The sequence below is a fragment of the Budorcas taxicolor genome, chromosome 10 (assembly GCF_023091745.1).
Source record: "Budorcas taxicolor isolate Tak-1 chromosome 10, Takin1.1, whole genome shotgun sequence".
NCBI classification, from domain to species: Eukaryota; Metazoa; Chordata; class Mammalia; order Artiodactyla; family Bovidae; genus Budorcas; species Budorcas taxicolor.
The window spans coordinates 14,362,820-14,382,436 of NC_068919.1; the positions used below are offsets into that span (position 1 = coordinate 14,362,820).

The 19,617-nt window shown below is 39.0% G+C and overlaps 1 protein-coding gene across 1 annotated transcript in view; it reads left to right on the plus strand.

The window, feature by feature from the left end:
- The window catches only part of IQCH (IQ motif containing H), a 227,253-nt gene that overhangs the window by 99,093 nt on the left and 108,543 nt on the right, over positions 1-19,617 (plus strand). The window contains exons 9-10 of the mRNA XM_052646857.1: positions 10,319-10,870; positions 11,556-11,622. Of these exons, the coding sequence (XP_052502817.1) occupies positions 10,319-10,870; positions 11,556-11,622 (619 nt within the window). The remainder of the gene's footprint in view (positions 1-10,318; positions 10,871-11,555; positions 11,623-19,617) is intronic.

Consider the following 19,617-nt stretch of genomic DNA (forward strand, 5'->3'; position numbering starts at 1 on the left):
CCAATGAGTCAGTTCTTTGCATCAGATTGATCAAAGTATTGGAGCTTCAGCTTCAGTGTCAGTCCTTCCAGTGAATCTTCAGGACTGATTTCATTTAGGATGGACTGGTTGGATCTCCTTGCAGTCCAAGGGACTCTGAAGAGACTTCTCCAATAATAGAACTCCTTGGTCAAAGGATACAGACATTTTCAGATACAAATAACCAAACTTTCTATTAGTGCTCCAAACCTGAAGCTATGAGTTTACAAATAATTTGTGTGATCATAGAACAGCGTTGAGCTATAAACCTAGCCCAAGTGGCGTTGAGTTTAAATTTTACTATTCACTCATTCATTCATTCAGAGATTCTCTATTGACCCTTCACAGTGGGTCAGGCAGGGTACTAGGCACTAGGAATATAGCAGTGAACAAAACAAATCAAGTTTCTGCCTTCTTGGGATTTGTATTCTAATAAGGGAAAAGGAAAGTTGTTTATTTTAATATGTGAGGTAGTGGCAAATGCTATGAATTAAAATAAAGTAGAATATATTGGATTGGCCAAAAATTTCCTCTGATTTTTAAGTAAAAGACACATCTTTAATTTTCACCCAAAACTTTATTGAACAACATATTTGCTCTTTTGTTCCACTACCTTCTGCCATTTTCCAGGCAACTTCATAATTCCATCTTCCCAATAGTTTGTTCCATTTGAGCAAAGAACTGTTCCAGGTGCCTTTTACAGTCTTCCAGGGATTTGAAATTTTTTCCATTAAGAGAATTCTGTAAAGACCAAAATAAATGGAAATCCAAAGATGCAATGTCTGGTGAATATGGTGGATGTTCAGAACTTCCCAGCCAAGCTGTAACTGTTTTTGCCTGGTCATCAAAGAAACATGGTTTTACATTATCCTGATGGAAGGTTATATGTTTTCTGTTGACTAATTCCAGATGCTTTTCACTGAGTGCTGCTTTCACTTGACCTACTTGGGAGCAGTTCTTGTTGGAATTAACCATTTGGTATTCCAGAAGGAGCTTATAATAGAGGACTGACTCCCTTCCAATTCCACCACATACACAACATCAGCTTCTTTGGATGAAGACTGGCCTTTGGTATGGTTGTTGTTGGTTCATTTTGCTTGCCCCATGATCTCTTCTGTTCCCCATTATTGTACAGCATACATTTTTTTCATCGCCCATCACAATTTGTTTAAAAATGGAATGTTTTTGTTACATTTAAGTAGAGAATTGCATTTGGAAATACAGTCAAGAAGGTTTTCTCCCCCCTTGTGTGTAACACAAACATCAAGGCAATAACGTACGCAAGCTGGTGCAAATGATTCTCAATGCTTGATTTGGATATTTTGAGTATGTCAGCCATCTCCTGCCTGGTATAATGTTGATTGTTCTCAATTAATGTTCAGTTTGATCACTATCAACTTCAACTCATCTGACCGATTGTGGAGCATTGGCCAGGGAGAAATCTCTAGCATGGAACTTCACAAACCACTTTTGACACATTCCATAGTCCCAGCACCTTCTTCATTCACTGCACAAATCTTTTTTTTTTGCACTTCAGATGCATTTTTACCTTTCTTGAAATAATAAAGCATAATATGCCACAATGTCTTTTTTCTTCCATCTTCAATATTAAAATGGCTATACAAAGAATTCACCAATTTGGGGGCTTCCCTGGTGGTCCAGAGTTTAAGAATCCACCTTGCAATGCAGAGGACACCGGTTCAGTCCCTGGTCTGGGAAGATCCTATATGCTGCCGAAAAACAAAGCCCGTGAACCACAACTACTGGGCCCGCACTCGAGAGCACTCAAGTCACAACTGCTGAGCCCACGTGCCTAGACCCTGTGCTCTGCAACAAGAGGAGCCACCGCAACCAGAAGCCCGCACACCTCGCAACTAGAGAATAGCCCCCACTCACAAGTAGAGAAAGCCCATGTGCAGCAACGAAGACCCAACACAGCCAAATTTTCTTTTTTAAAAAAATGAAGAAAGAAAATTCACCAGTTTTGATTTTTTTTTAATGCACCTGATATGACAGCTGTCACAATACATTCTAACAAAATTGTTTCTAATGAAGTTAAGGACAACTAAGTTCTACTAGAGCCATCTTATGGAAAAAAACTGAACGAACCTTTGGGACTGTCCAATATATGTAGGTATAGAGAGCGTGACAAGATGAAGTATTATAAGAATTCTTCAAGTGTTTAGCGATCTGTGATCAACGGACTTGCTGTACACACATTTTTCCTCAAGAAAATTGTCATGTCAGACTTTACTTTGGTGATATTAGAGGGCCTTCTCAAGGCTTGCTCTTTTTCCTTTACCTATAGAGAAAATGATAATGTGTTTTTTTTTCTCAGAAAACTAGAAATCCAGTCTGCTCTGGATTCCCATGCTATTCGGTACATATCCCTAGCAGGTTCTACCCATCCATCATAATTGTCCACGAGGCCCTGAACTATGTCACATTCTCTCAGAGAGTAGTAGAAGGGCAGCAGGAAAGATGAAATCAATGCAGCAGTAAAACAAAACGTCTCTGGAAAAGGGGACTTTACATTTGACTAAATATAGATTCCATCTATTTAAAAAATCTTTTGATCAACAAATGTTTGATCTTCAGTCAGAACTGGATCCTTTGAGTGGTTTTGCTCCAAAAGAATGCATCCAGAGATGAGGATATTTTTTTCTCCTCAGGAAGTGTTTCAGAGTTCAGGAAAAATCATTTAAATAAAGGTAGATTTCCAAAACAATTACAGAAATTATCCCTGGAGGATTGCTGCTGATCTGAGTGGCCTTTACGCTCAACTCAATGAGTTCTCTCTCTTTGTTTGTGTAGTCTCTTTGTAAGGGTGAAGTGACTCTCACTTTTAACTGACCCTTAAGGCTTATGCAGTTTCTATGTCCTACAAACTGAGAGCAGTTCTGTTGATTTGCTGACCCTAAAATACTGGACTATCTCCTTTTGGGATTCTCTCCCCATGACCATCTTACACAGAGTTGGTGCAGGTAGCTATTTCGCTATTATAGCAGACTTGACTTGGACTTGGACTTGATCCCAGGTTGGTCAGACTTCAAGGCCAAGGCTCATTTCCCTGGACCTACAATATCTTATTTGGGTTAAATAAGTTTGTAAGTTTGGGATAACTAAGTTTGTAAATAAGTTTGTAAGTTGCTAGCGTTTCCTGTATAAAAGCTAGAAAAGGGGGGTGGAAAGCAAACCTGGGGGTCTTTCATGGTACATGAAGTAAAGCTATAGGAGATGTTGGCCTTTGATTTGATGGCCTGGCTAGCTCCAGGCGTGTATTAAACACAGATAGTACTGGAGAGGTGACACTGTAAGTCAGAGAGACATGGACTGTCAAAATCAGAAGTGCCCTGTTGGAAATTGAAACCCCATGGGCGAAGTGACTTCCTACAGAGGCCACAGAGGAAGGTGGTGACAGCCTAGATCCTTCATCTTCTTCAGATCCATCACTTTTCCACCATACCGTGGCTCTCTGGCATGTCCATCAGGGTTGGTTTAACAGGCAGTGAAAAAGTCTCTACATATATTCTAATCTTCACAACAACTTCATAGGAACCTCTCATTTTTACAAATAAGAAACGTGTCAGAAAGGATGTTGTCATAGTCCCCTCAGGCTGCTATAGTGAAATATCATAGAATGTGTGGCTTAAACAGCAAACTTCAATTCTCACAGTTCTGGAGGCTGGCAGTCCAAGGTCAGGGTGCCAGTCTGGCTGGGTTCTGATGAGAACCTTCTTTCTGGTTTGACAGTGGCTGCCTTCTTGTTGTATCTTCACATGGTAGAGAAAGAGATCTCTTTTGTCTCTTCTCATAAGGGCACTAATCTCATCATGAAGACTCCACTCTCATGTTCTAATTACCTCTCAAAGGCCCTATCTCTGAGGAGTAAGGCTTCAACATATGAAATTTGTGAGGACACAAACATTTAGTCTATAGCAGATGGTAAGTTGTCCAAGAATACATAGCACAGGGTAGCAGACTTGACTTGGACTTGGACTTGATCCCAGGTTGGTCAGACTTCAAGGCCAAGGCTCATTTCCCTGGACCCACAATATCTTATTTGGGTTAAAGGTGAGGGCAGTAACATTCAAGACTCCTCATGCTCTAAAGTTCAGGTCTGTGATTGGGCTCAATTCCTGAACCCTGATGAGGTCAGCTGTTGTCTCTGAATATTATATGTATCTTTCAAACAAGTCTAGCAGGCTGAGGTTTTGGTGTCTGTTCTGTACAAACCTTAACACACTGTAAACCCGTAGTGAATATTAAAGAACAGGCCAGGCAAATGGCATCCCTGGTCATCAGGGAGTAATGAATTCTCCATCTCTGGAGGTTACTCCATTCATACTCTGAACTAAGGTATCCGTTAGAGCCATAATGGCAGGAAGAACTTAATCTTTTTCACACAGTGGAACTGGTTAGGTTAATTACTAGTGGATATGTCTGATTGTTTGAGAAACTGAACATTGGCTAATAGATTCAAAAGTGGTTTAGTCTATCCTTCTAGGCAAATCATTCTCTAAAGGTGATATCCATGTTGGATTATCCCAAGAACTGGACCATTTACCACCAGGAGATCTTGTTTAAATCCAATTTAGAGATCCTTGGCTACAGTTTAATCCCATATCCACATGCTCTCCACATGTTTGAAAAGAACATTTTTGATGAAAACATTCATATTAGATTTAAACACATGCCTTTCTTTTCCCTGGAATTTTTCTTTGAGGCGGTTATGTCTGAATTTTAGAAGCTAATACTGGGCCTGTCTTTTTTTCTTCACATCTGTAACTTACTGATATAGGTAATCATCATCCGCACTGGTCATAGCAAACACCCTCTTCCAATACCCTCTGACAGCAGACGAGTCTACACACGGACTGATATCACCAGACAGTCAATACCAAAATCAGATTGATTATATTCTTTATAGCTGAAGATGGAGAAGCTCTATATAGTCAGCAAAAACAAGACTGGGAGCTGACTGTGGCTCAGATCATGAACTCTTGATTGCAAAATTCAGACTTAAATTGAAGAACATAGGGAAAACCATTAGGCCATTCAGGTATGACCTAAATCACATCCCTGATGATAATAGAGTAGAAGTGGTTAGTAGATTCAAAGGATTAGATCTGATATGCAGAGTGCCTAAAGAACTATGGATGGAGGTTCATAACATTATACAGGAGGCAGTGATCAAAACCCACCCCCAAGGAAAAAGAAATTAAAAAGGGAAAATGGCTGTCTGAGGAGGCCTTACAAATAGCTGAGAAAAGAAGAAGCAAAAGGCAAAGGAGAAAAGGAAAGATACACCCATCTGAATGCAGAATTCCAAAGACTAGCAGGGAGAGATAAGAAGCCCTTTTTAAGTGAACAATGCAAAGACATAGAGGAAAACAATAGAATGGGAAAGACTAGAGCTCTCTTCAAGAAAATTACAGATATCAAAGGAACATTTCATGCAAAGATGGGCACAATAAAGGACAGAAACGGTATGGACCTAACAGAAGCAGAAGATATTAAGAAGAGGTGGCAAGAATGCACAGAAGAACTATACAAAAAAAATCTTTATGACCTGGATAACCAGAATGGTGTGATCACTCACCTAGAGTCAGGCATCCGTAGCATGAAGTCAAGTGGACCTTGGGAAGCATCACTACGAACCAAGCTGGTGGAGGTGATGGAATTCCAGCTGAGCTATTTCAGATCCTGAAAGATGATGCTGTGAAAGTGCTGCACTCAATATGCCAGCAAATTTGGAAACTCTCACAGGACTGGAAAAGGTCAGTTTTCATTCCAATCCCAAAGAGCAGTGCCAAAGAATGTTCAGACTACCACACAATTGCACTCATTTCACATGCTAGCAAAGTAATGCTCAAAATCCTTCAAGCTAGGCTTCAACAGTGTGGGAATCAAGAACTTCTAGATATTCAAGCTGGATTTAGAAAAGGCAGGGGAACTAGAGATCAAATTTCCAACATCTGTTGGATCTAGAAAAAGCAAGAGAGTTACAGAAAAACATCTACTCCTGCTTCATTGACTATGCTAAAACATTTGACTGTGTGGATCACAATAAACTTGGAAAATTCTTTTTTTTTTTTGGAAAATTCTTAAAGCGATGGGAATACCAGACCACCTGACCTGCCTCCTGAGAAACCTGTATACAGGTCAAAAAGCAACAGTTAGAACTAGATATGGAAAAACAGACTGGTTCCAAATAGGAAAAGGAGTACATTAAGGCTGTATATTGTCACCCTGCTTATTTAACTTATAGGCAGAGTACATCATGAGAAATGCCAGGCTGGATGAAGCACAAGCTAGATTCAAGATTGCAGGCAGAAATATCAATAACTTCAGATATGCAGATGACACCACCCTTATGGCAGAAAGCAAAGAAAAACTAAAGAGCCTCTTTATGAAGGTGAAAAAGGAGAGTGAAACAGCTCGCATAAAAGTCAACATTCTAAAAACTAAGATCATGGCATCTGGTCCCATCACTTCATGGCTAAAAATGGGGAAACAATGAAAACAGTGAGAGATTTTATTTTCTTGGGCTTTAAATTACTATGTAAGATGACTGCAGCCATAAAATTAAAAGATGCTTGCTCCTTGGAAGAAAAGCTATGACAAACCCAGACAGTATATTAAAAAACAGAGACATTACTTTGTTGACAAAAGTCCGTATAGTCAAAGCTATGATTTTTCCAGTGGTCATGTACAGATGTGAAAGCTGGACAATAAAAAAGGCTGAGCGCTAAAGGATTGATGTCTTTAAACTGTGGTGTTGGAGAAGACTCTTTAGAGTCCCTTGGACAGTGAGATCAAACCAGTCAATCCTAACGAAAATTAACCTTGAATATTCATTGGAAGGACTGATGCCGAAGCTGAAGCTCCAATACTTTGCCCATCTGATGCAAGGAGCCGACTCACTGGAAAAGACCCTGATGCTGGGAAAGATTGAAGGCAGGAGGAGAAGGGGACAAAGGAGTGTGAGATGGTTGGATGGCATCACCAACACACTGGACATGAATGTGAGTAAGCTATGGGTAATAGTGAAGGACAGGGAAGCCTGGCATGCTACAGTCCATGGGGTTGCAAAGAGTCAGACCTGACTCAGTGACTGAACAACAACATCCTGCCTTTCTGCTTGTTTCAGACTTTGAATTTTTTATCTAAATAACTGCTCCAAAAACTCTCCAAGTCACCTAGTTAATAATTCCACTTTGCAAATGAAGAAGAGAATTTCCAAGCTAGTTGACTCAGTTAGAACAGGATGCTAATAGGCCACAGCCACAGATTTGGACTCTATGTGGGCTGATTAGTAAGGCCAGGCATCTCACAAAGGTGTGACTGGTGTCCTGAAAAGAACTAGGTGAGTATGCAGATGGCGCAATAGACAACCGTCACTGCTAGAAGGAAGCAGTGTGGCCATTGAGTCAGTAGCACTGTAGCGGTAGTGCAGCACATCTTAAAAGAGAGGAGAGAGAAAGCGGCTGGGAGGAGAAGAGGAAGGAGAGGAAAAAGAAAGGGAGAGAGAGAGGGAAAAGAAGGAAGGAGGGAGAGAATGAGGAAGGAAGGAGGAAAGAAAGCAAGAAATAATTGTCGACAAGTTCATGTAGATAAATAGTAAGGGAAGAATAGCAGAAGGAACCAGAACCTGAAGCATGGCGTGACCTTTAATCAGGGCTCTCATTCCTAGCAGGCTGTGAAGCAGCTTTGTCTTTACCTGCTCAATGGATCTCACAGTGCTGATGCACTGCTTTAATTTGGGAAGCCTTTCTCTTGAGAGACATGTCTTTTCTTGCTCTAAGTCTAAAGTGTTCCCAAGTGTGGCATTCTCCGTGACAGATGTACTACAGTTATGCTTTAGCTGACTCTAAACCCATAGCTTCCCTGTGCCTGAGTGGTCTATTTGATGTCCAAGAGTGTGTTTCCTTTGAGAGCATGTCTTTACTGGAATATCATCCAAGAAGGTAGGGAGGTGTAATCCCTTTGTTCTAAAACAGCCCCTGTGCAATTCGGTCACCCCATTCCCACTGCACAGCTATTCTTTCAAAAGGTCTTAGATGCATTTGCTGCTGTGTCAATGCCTAGACCTACTCCCTGGAAGGGCACTGTCTAATAGAGGCTTAAGAGTCCACTCCTTTCTAAACTTCTCCCAAGATTGCTCCAATTCCACACGACTCATTGTAAAGGAAAGAAATTTCAAAACTAGTTTAATGTTACCAAGGAGACAAGACTTTCTGGTGCATCTTTCGTTCATAGCTGTGCTTCTTATAGGAATCTCAGGGTCTTGTTCACAAAATCAACCACATAACTAGCAGGACCAGCCAGTTCTGTACGTCTGTGATTATTCTGCATGTCTGTCCCTCAGTGATGAAGTACTGCCATTCTTCTCTGAATTCTAACCTTCCCACCATCTTATTTCTTGAAGGAAGGCAGAAATGTAGCCAAGTGATACTGCTTTTGGAACACGTGCCCCTTGTCTTCTACCAGGAGCTAAGCTCTTCCTGCCAGGGTTGATGTCTGCCGAAGGAGGCATTGCTTCTCTAACTCCCTCTTGCCCGTCCAAGAAAAAGGAATTTGTTTCCATCTACCAAATAGTTTGCAATCTCTTTAAGAGTCTTGATTAGCTCAGAAAGGGCTAGAGTCTTGGTAAAATTCTTTCTCCATTGTTCTTATGCCTATAATGACTCAGAAAGTATGCAAAAGTTTGTTGCTATACAAGTCTGCTTCAAAATTCAAGGAAATTACCCCCTTTCAAACTTAACACTTGCTTTTCAGCATTTTTACTTGAGATGGCAGCCTAATTAATTACTGCCTGGAACCTAAGAAAAGAAAAAGAATTGAAAGGTGATTTTTTTTCCCCTGGTGTTTCCTTACTGTGGTTTTATTGTAAATATATCTTTGAGCTTGCTTTTCTCTTACCTTTCTGCTTTGAATTTGTTAGTTAATATCAGTTAACATTTGTTTAGTAAAGACAAAGCATGCACAATTTAACGTAGTAATTCTCAGCACAGTGTTGTGGAACAATAGTCATTGATAAATTAACTGGGTCTTTTTTTCCTTTGTGTTTTGTGAAAATTCTTAATCTATAATCTGGTAGAGATGGAGTTTATGCACCTGAAAATGTTGACATATTGAAGACAATCTGTTCCTTAAATCCCTTAGCGAGAAGCAGTCAGCACAGTTAAGCTGATACCTAGTTGACTAACGAGAAGGCAGGACCTGAAACACCTACACCCCTCACACTTCAGGCCATAGGACTCATTTAGACCATGGGGCAGAATGTCTGTTTTTCTAGTACCATGGGTTTAAATAATGAAATGCAAGTAGTTTCATAGAGGACAGTGACACAAAATTTCCTTTTCCTTTTTTCTGTTTTTTAAAGCAATGTATGTATGACACATATTGCTTGTTGTCATCCAAATCTCTTATTTTATTTTTAAAATAGCATTTGTTCAGTTTTTTTCATGCAGAAAAGTGTAAAGAATAAAAAAAACTGCCCAATAATCTCATTCTTAGAGAATGCCTCTTGACATTTAAAAATAAAAATAATATATTTTCATGACTTAAAACTCAATCAGTACTGATAGGAACAAAATGAAAAGCAAATTTTTTTGGTTTTAATTGTGAAATTTCAGATTCTGTCTGCCTGGGGATAGCTCCAGATATGTCCCTAAGAAGTGTCCAGATTTAAGAATAAAAGAACATGTGAAGATAAACCTTGAAAGTGGCAAGGGTGATAACATACAACATAATGCTTTTTATAAAACTAATTCTTGGATATTCAGAGAAGGTGACGGAAGAACTCCAAAATGCTGGAAAGTGCTGATCTGTTAGAAAAGTTCAGAACAGACAGGGCAGCTTTGAGGGGCTTATCTGAAGGAGTCGTAGAAACTGCAAAGAAAGGCTTCATTCCATTTTTCAGGATTGGTGGATAATTTATGAACAAGAAAACAGTGACATGCTTCCATTCATGCATGTGTGAAAAGTAAATCACAGAGATTATGGGGTCAGCTCACCATATCAAAGCGAACTAAATGCACGATTTTTATGTGATCAGTTTTACAACACTTTTGTAAGAATGGTTATAGCTTTGAGCAACCTCTAAGATATTCTTCTGGCAATGAGTCTGATGATTATATGACAGCAAGACTTTCCTATTATGACATGTATGATGTATGTATTAAATCAGAACTGTGATTCATATCCTCCCATTCTCAGGTAATAAATGTTAATGTGATAGTGTATGTGTTGACCATTCAGTTATTTCATCTCTGCCGACACTTTCCTTTCCCAGGCCATGAAAGTGACAGCACCTTCTAAGACCCAGAAATCACTGTGGGATTATGACTTTTTTATTTACAATGGTGTTGTAGACAAGACAGCCCCGGACTTCTTAGCGTTCAAGGAGCATTTCAGTTTGTCTTGGGGAAGTATTTTTTCTCTCTTGGAACACATCGAGAAGTTTCTCAAGGACTATGCGATACCAGAAGTCAAAATAAAAGCTAACAGTTTAGTAACGCTCCTTCCAGAGTTTGAGCTGAAGAATAAACTTACCAGATACGACCTTCTCTCAGTGTTCGAGAACCCAGTTGACATCCAAATGATGTTAAATCTTCCAGGACAGAGGTACAAGGGCCAGGATGGAAGGACAGAGGCTGCCGTGAAGATCCAAGCCACATGGAAGTGCTACAAAGCAAGGAGACATTTCCTGTCTTATCGCCGGCAGAAGTGGGCGTCAGGTGTCATTGCCATCGCGTGGCTCTTACATTGCCATAAGACCCGGCTCAGGAAGCTTCTGAAGGAATCACGTGAAAGACACCTGGAGAATTTCCGCATCCGAGCCAAGGTACACAAGGCTGCCAGCTGTTAAGGCAGACCTCTTTTTCTAAACATTTCTCGCTTGAACGATTGCAGTAAGTTGTCTCTTTATCTTCCTTCTCTCTCTCCAACTCCCTACCCCCTCCACTCCCTTTAATGTGCAATGCACAAACCCTACCTTTGTCTCTACATCATATTTTAGCCCTAATAAGGAATCAGGCTTTTGTGCCTGCAAAATCTGTTGCAATTTTTCTGTAGGAAAAAAGTCCCTTCACTTTGACTATGGTAGTTCTGTCAGAAAATCAATGTTTTAACTGCATTACCTTTTCTCCCTATATATACCTCCTGGGCACTTTAATTTGCTAGGGAAAAAAAAATCCTCTCTTGTCTACATTGCTGTCACCACTTTGTCAGAAAGTATTTAAGTTTGCAGACAGCCTTTTAATTAGTGCTCACAATTTCATTTATGTTTGCTTTCTCTTTTTTTCATTCATATTCTGTTAATTAAGTGAGCTGCCTCTAATCTTCCCCTGCCAGTAGCATCATGTAGCCACCTAATTAAATTAATTGGGGAAGATGTTTTAAGTATGTAATTAAATCAATTAATATAATTTATGCCTGGCTTAACTGTACAGTGGAAAAACAGCTGAAGTTTGACTAGATGAATCCACTACAGCTTCCTGTCACTGATCAATGCTCTTCTTGATTTTTAGCATCTGGCAGCCAACTGGAATCGCATCAGGACCTCCAGGAGGACTATTATCCATATCCCATCATTAGGTATAACACTTTTGCCTGCAAATCTATCAGCAACCTCTATTACCCACCACATTATGGCTCCTTGATTGAGTTCAAGGAAGGCCCCTTGTTTTATTCAAATTGGTCTCGGCAGGAAAATGTTCTCGACATGATGAGAGTAATAACACAGGGCCCTCGCTCGAGACGGCGTTTAATTTGGGGATTAAGCAAATAAAGTCATTATGTGGGGGCTGCTATTCAGTGGAGAGGTGATTTGCTGTAATTCGCTTTCATCTGTATGAAATGAACTAAAAAGTTGTATTTTTCCCCCTGAAATAACAGATAATGTTTTCGATCTTCTTTAATGATGGAAGAACACAGGCTTGTGTGTGTTGTTGTTGTTACGCCAATAAGCCAGGATATTGCTTGTACACTGTTTTTAATCAAATGTGCAGTCAAAATGATAAGCTACATTCTCTGAAATTATTTAGTTCTAATTACGAGCAGATGGGATGCTTTATTTGCACCTAGGGCGCCTGAGCAAAAGGAAATGCTGTGTGAACAAGAATAATTAAGAAGTTGAATAGTGTTTTTTGCGCTTAAATAATCTGCAGTTTCATGTTAATTAGCACTAATGTAATTATTTAATTACATTTATGAATTGGGGAACTTAAAAGCTGTTGTCTGCAACACAGTAGTAAAATAGGTATGCCAAAATGATATTGGGAATTTCAGAAATGTATGTTGGAAGTTCCTTTAAAACATCAACTGTTGTCAAAATGTTTGGGATTCATTTGCATCTTTGTTTTGTTTTGTTTTGCTTTTTATCTGTCAAGTGTGTTAAATTTCCTTGGTCGAGGCCAAATTTCCCAAGCTGACTTGATAGAGTTTTGACAGACAGTAAAACTCATTGAATCTTCATGTTACATATTAAGGCCTTTTAAGTAGAGCAACGCATTAAGTGATCTATTGTAATGGAATTCTGGATTGTAATTTATTTGTGTATATGAGTTTGGATACTTATGCATAGTATAGAAACTAACACATGAGAAGCAAAAAATTTTTAATAATTATGTAAATATAATTAAGATGATATGTTAAATTAATTAAATATTAGTAATAACAAAGTAATGTATACTTTCCTAGATTTTAAAGTATTTACATCTAAGTACTTGTAGAAAAGTTAAGAAAATACTTCAGTTGCATAGATACTTTTAGGTTATGTCTTTCTTCAAGACTCACAGAAAAAATTGGTTCCTTCCTGGGATGTAAGTGAGGTAAGACAGAGTTGAATTTCATTCTAACTTAGGCTTTTGTTTTGGTGGGACTACTTTTGCACACAAAATTAGTTCACACACAGAAATTGCACTTGTAATTGATTACAACCAGAGAGGCTAATTGCAGACCCAATTAACTGGCTCGAGTCCTTAGAATAAGGTACAAAAGCCTTTTGCTTCTGCAACTAATTGTGGACCTGACCTGATATCATGTGGGAAAGTTTGTCTTGCAGGCTCTATTTTATTCAGAACTATAAATAGAAATAAGACCCCCATGCTTTTAGTGTTGACAAGCACAAAGTTATTATAAACCCAATTTCACAAATTTCTTCCCTCCTATACCCTACCTTCTGACTCTGCAGCCCCAAGCAGTCAGCCCTGCAGAAAAGCCTAATAGAAAACAAGCCTCCAAAGAGGTCAACTTATGAAAGTAACAGATAGTAATATAAATTGATTAATAAAATATAATTTTAAATGAAGCTGTCTTAAAATTCCAAAAAGAGATTGCTGAATATAAATTAAGTAGTAGTCAAGAAGATCCCCTGGAGAAGGAAATGGCAACCCACGCCAGTATTCTTGCCTGGGAAATCCCATGGACAGAGGGACCTGGTGGGTTATAGTCCATGGGTGGCAAAAGAGTCTGACACAACTTAGGGACTACACAACAACAAAAATAACCTGGACAGAAACTATAACTAGAAGACATTATTTTAAATCTGATAGTAAAATTAGCTTTCTTCTAGATTACTCATGCTCAGTTTAAATACATACTAAATTTGAACATTTTCTTTATTGCAGTAATTTTTGCTTGTTAACAACATAATAACGCATTTTAGGTGAGCAAAAAATGTTGCTAATCATGTATTTTCTAAGAGATAAGAATAAGCTCAGGTATTTTTCTTAACTGAGTATTTAAAAAGCCCAATTTCAAATTTTCACAAGAGAATAATACCTGGGCTTTGATCATATTGTGTTTGTTTCTAAAATTTATGCTTTAGGTTATGAAATGACTGTGAACATTAAATTGGATTTAAATAACTTAAACTGTCATCTGGTACCTATACCACAGGCATAGTTCTCAAACCATACCTCCTTTTTTTTTTTTTAATGATTCCTTTCCTTCCTTATTAGTTGCTCAGTAGTGTCTGACTCTGTGACCCCATGGATGGTAGCCTTCCAGGCCCCTTTGTTCGTGTTCTCCAGGCCAGAATACTGGAGTGGGTTGCCATTCCCTTATCCAGGGGATCTTCCTGACCCAGGAATCGAACCTGGCTCTCCTGCATTGCAGGCAGATTCTTTACTATCTGAGCTACCAATGATACCAAAAACATACCTTTTTATTATATACACTTCCCCTGGGAGTACTTGAAGATTTCAGCTGGCCACAACATGCCTACTTTGTCGCCTGGAGACTGGAGACTTATCTACATAATTTGTGATAATAGAAGTATATGAGAGTGAAGCAATTTTTTCTCTAAATACATCCCCCCTCAATCTATTCAATATAGTCATTTAATTCCCATAATTGAGAGGGATTCACTATTCAAAACCAGTTGGTAGGTGTGTAGGAGTCAGGTACATATTTAATACAAGTTGCAGCCTTGTCCTCTGTTACTATTTCCGTAGGAGACTTCTAATCAGATCTGGTGTGGAATTAGCCCCAGAAATAATTATACCATGTGCCAACCAATTGGGCTTGCACTACCTTATTTAAAACCCCAAAATGAAAGCTTAGTAGCTGATAACTGCATAATATATTACAGTTGTAGGCATTTGGTTATCTGTGGATGCAGTGTTGCACGCACAGGAGTAATTGCACTCTCCAGACCCCAGTTGCACAAAGGATGGCCTCTCAGTAGTTTTGACCACAAAATATTTACCATGTATTTAAAAATCTATGGCTTGATGAGCATGAACACAATTATACACTGCAGAGCCATCACCTCTTTGAAAGACATGACTTGCTGTTATATATTTTGGGAAGTACTCCCAGATGTAACAGAAAGTTTTAGCAATTTTTAACCAACAGGAGAGGTAGGATGTTGTTGATTAATTGTCCAAAGAAACAGACTGGCTTTGTAATTTTATAAGATGATGAAAAGAAAGTAATCCTTTCCAGATTATATAGTCTCGTCTCTTAATTGGATATTGCACATTTTTATCATTTTTATTAATGAAATATAACAAAATAATCTACTATGGTTCATAGCAGGAATAGAATACTAGGGTCTATTTTAAGTAAAATCTATCAGTCAGGCTAAGTAAGAACTGCAATAAAGAATCCTAATTCCTCTAGAAAAATCAGAGGTCTAAATAAAACCTACAAACGAATTCTGCTTCCAGTTTCTTTGGCCAGGTTACTTCCTCCACTTTTAATTTAACCCCCGTGCTTCTTTATTACAGTGCATCACTTGCTGCTACTCTTAAGCTCACTGGCATTTTAAAATTGTTAACATTAAATGAGGTGTGCCAAGTATGGGGTTCTGATACCGTGAACAGGTAAATGAGGCTGCTGCAACCAATTAAACTCCCAGTGATGACCATCCTCTGTCACTTCTCTTCCTCCTTTAAAATACAAATAGGGAATAATGTATTGAGGTGGGATTTCCCCTTTTCTCCACGTGATCTTTTATTTCATTGCCTATTTAATGGCAAAAAGGAATGTATATAGTTCAGCCTCATTTTTTTTTCCATCTGTGCATTATTTCAGCAAATTATCCTTGAGGCTAACAGAATCCCTGGTCTCCAAGATACTCCAGTCCATAAAATTATGGATCCTGTTACTGCAAGGCTTATGAAAATGTTCTTCTGTTGCTCTGTATTATCACAAAAGCCTGAAAGATAGAGAAACTAACTTTTATGCACAACTGCTAGATCCCAAATGCTCATGAGACAACTCCTTCCTAACCCCACTCCCGTTTCACCAGAAGGTAAGAACTGTGCTCACTTTCATTTGTGATCAGGTTTGGGACCAGAGCCCAGAGGAGTATATCTCAAATCACATTTTTACTGTGCCTCTGAGCACATTGACCCTTTTCTACTTTCCCACTTCAAGCTGACGACTCAAAGACACGATACATTTCTTCTGCTTCCACCTCAGGGCTGGGAAATCAGGACTTTCAGTCAAATCTTTGCAGCCTTCAAAGTGTATTTTGGCAAGAGGGATGGAATCCTCAGTTTAGTTATGATTCTGCCACACTAGATTTTTGAAACACAGGTACTGCCAAGATCTTCCAGACAGCAGTTCCCAGAAAATCCAGATCTTTGGGGATCAGGAATAAAATATGCTTAAAACTTTCAGATTTCTTTATAGCCCCAATTAAAATGAAAACACATTTCTATTCATCCATGTTGTATTCATCTAAGTAATCCACATCAACATGCATTCACTGGTTAGATCAGGGTTGGTCCCATGACCTTGTAATATTAAATGACCCATTTGGACTTGAGCTATCTATCAGATGTTGTACCCTAAAATACAGAAACAGCATTCAAATGGGTGTCAAGTGACATCAGCTCCTGGCTTTTGATGAAATGATTGATATTAGGATATGGTTCAAAGAAAGTCTTACTTATACTAAGATAAAATATATTTTTCATCTCCTTATCATAAAAAATAATAAAATTTCTGCTCAGTGGTCCTCAAATTCACACTTGTAAAGACTATTGAAGACCCTAAAGAGTGTTAGTTTATGTGGGTTATATCTGTTTATATCTACCACATTAGGAACGAAAACTGAGATACTTTAAAAATAGTTTATATTAAAATAGCAATAGTAAGCGCATTACCAGTGTTAACCTAGGAAAACATATTTTTATTTTAAAAAGACCCTTTCTTTTCCAAAAAAAAAATTAGTGAGAAGAATGGCATTAGTTGACAAGTTTGCAAATCTCTTAATAGAAGGTAGTAGGATTCTCCTGTCTATTTCGGCATCCAATACTGTTTTGGTTTAAGCATATGAAGAAAACCTGGCCTCACACAGATAAGTATTTGGAAAAGGGAGGAATACCTTTTATATTTTATAGCCTTTTCAGATAACTATGTAAACTCTACTTTGATTTTATATCAAAACTCAACAGTGATTATTTTTAAGATTTACTTTCAATGTGGAATCTGAAATCAATGAACTTATATTTTGTGGCAGGATAATATTGAAAAGGGGAAATGTTATCTTAGTATTATTTTGAAAAGAGTTTTATTTTATTTTTTTAATATAAATTTATTTAATTGGAGGTTAATTACTTTACAATATTGTATTGGTTTTGCCATATATCAACATGAATCCACCACGGGTGTACACGTTTTCCCCATCCTGAACCCCCCTCCTTCCTCCCTCCCCGTACCATCCCTCTGGGTCATCCCAGTGCACCAGCCCCAAGCATCCTATATCCTGCATCGAACCTGGACTGGCGATTCGTTTCATATATGATATTATACATGTTTCAGTGCCATTCTCCCAAATCATCCCACCCTCTCCCTCTCCCACAGAGTCCAAAAGAGTGTTCTATACAATCATTACCATCTTTCTAAATTCCATACATAAGCGTTAGAGTCTTAACCTTCCAGGCCTCCTGTCCCCCAGACCACGCTTTGAGAATCACTGACTTTAGTTGCATACAGTGCTATGCCAGTCACTGACAAAAAGTTTGAATAAGAAAAAGTTTTCACTCCTGAGGGAAAGGCTTTCAGCACCATACAGAATCCATTTGGCCAGTCTGGTTTGAGAATGTTTTCAAAACTCAACAAAGATTTGAGTACCTCCTATGTTTCTTGTGTGTACCTCATCAAAAATTTCTCTGATTTCCCTCCGAAGCCCCCCAGAACAGTTTTTTAATCTGTTTTTTGTTTGTTTGTTTTTGCTTTGTTTTTATTTTGGCTGCACTGGGTCTGTGTTGTGGTGTATGGGCTTTCTCTAGTTGCAGAGCTGAGACTTCTCAAGTTGCAGCACGTGGCTGAGTTGCCTTGCAGCATATAGGATCTTAGTTCCCTGACCAGGAATCCAACATCCCCTGCAGTGGCAGGCAGATTCTTAACCACTGGACCCCCAGGGTAATCCCAACCCTCAGCTTTATTTTCATCAAATTGGCACTAGATGGACCATACGCATAACCCAGACAGGCCTCCTTCTTGATGAATCTTATCTCCTACCTCAGTATCCCGTGCTTTCACACTTGCACAAGTAAGTAGAGTCAGGGTATAACCATAATGTCTAGACCACATTTCTCTAGATGACTGCAGGATGCTGATGTGCAATCATTTGTAAACTATGTTCCATGTTCCCTAAATTTTTATTATTAGAGTCCAAAGTTTCGCTAATGTTTAACTTTTTATTAATTGAAACAATTCAAGATGATTTCTATAATAATGCCACCCTCGCTCAGCTTGCATCTTATATGCTTTCTTGAGTGGAAGAGAAACGGATAGAGTTAAAGCTACTGCTTTTGTAACCCTGCGAATGCCCTTTGGAGTGTGTGATGCATTTGAACACTGCCTGTCATGGGTTTCCAAATGGGAAAAAGGTTGAGAACCACTGCTCCAGTTCATCAAACTGAGACATGGGTGACTCCCACCTCAGGTCAGAATGATGGGATGAATGACAACTATGTAGTAACTGGAAATTTGTTATTAACCCCCTCTCTGCGTTAGGTACAATTGTATGGTATAGGACTTGGAGACAAAATAAAGTAGGAGTCAACCACAGAGTAATAAGTAGGGTTCAAGAATACTTGATTTCACTGCAACAGTAGGGGCCTGTCACAAAGGCACCCACAGTCCCGAGGAGTCACCGCCACTTAGCATGGCCTTGCTCATGTTCTTGGGTCTCTGCAGTTGCTGTGAAGGAAAAGTCAATCCTAGCAGGACCAGTTTACTGGGCTGCAAACAGGCAATTAGATTCATCTGATAGGAGTTTGTGTTGGGTGAAGACAGGGATGGGAAAGAAGATGAGGGCAGAAATTAAGATGGAGAAATGATAGCCAGTAACCGTTAATGGGCATCCTTGGTTTCATAGAAGATCAAAAGTATGGTAGTTGGAAAACTTCAGAGAGACAACACTCAGGTACCATTTTTCAATATGAAGCAGAGATAATAATATTTTGAGGAAAGATGGAATACTTTATCAAACTATGAATACTTTGCAGGTGATGAGTATGGCATAAGGAAAGAATCTGTATTCTTCCCTATGGTGGTAAGGAAGAGAGTGCGTCCCTTTATGCCAGTGGTGTTTTATTCTATGCTGATAAGGACCTAGAGAAAGCTACAAATCCCACTTACCATTCCTTGAGTTCCCTAGAAATTCTCCAGATCAGAGAACCCAACTTCATGAGTGTTGATAGGAGAGGAGGGAGTGATGAAAACACAACAGAGAAAGGGCTAAGAATTTAAAACAGACTCTTTGAGTAGGCTCTTCAGGCACATTTCCTTGACTCATTTGATCGGGAGTATCACAGCATTCTTGTTCTGATGGAGCTTACAGTCTGGCTAACGGAGCCAGGGTGATGCAGGGGGAAGGAGTGATGTACCACAAACAAGTAAACAAGCTAGCAAACGAACGTGTAATGACAAAATGAGAAAAGGGATGAAGAGAGCGTGTGAGAGAATGACAGTAAGGGAAGACTGAGAACCTTCTTAGAAAAGGGAAGTCAGGTCCATCTGACAGCAATTAGGGTCGAGCAGCTCCATAAGCTAGAAGAGCAGTATTTTGATAGCCCAAGTAATTTGTGCATGTTATAATAATGATTTCCCTACATTTAAGTAGAG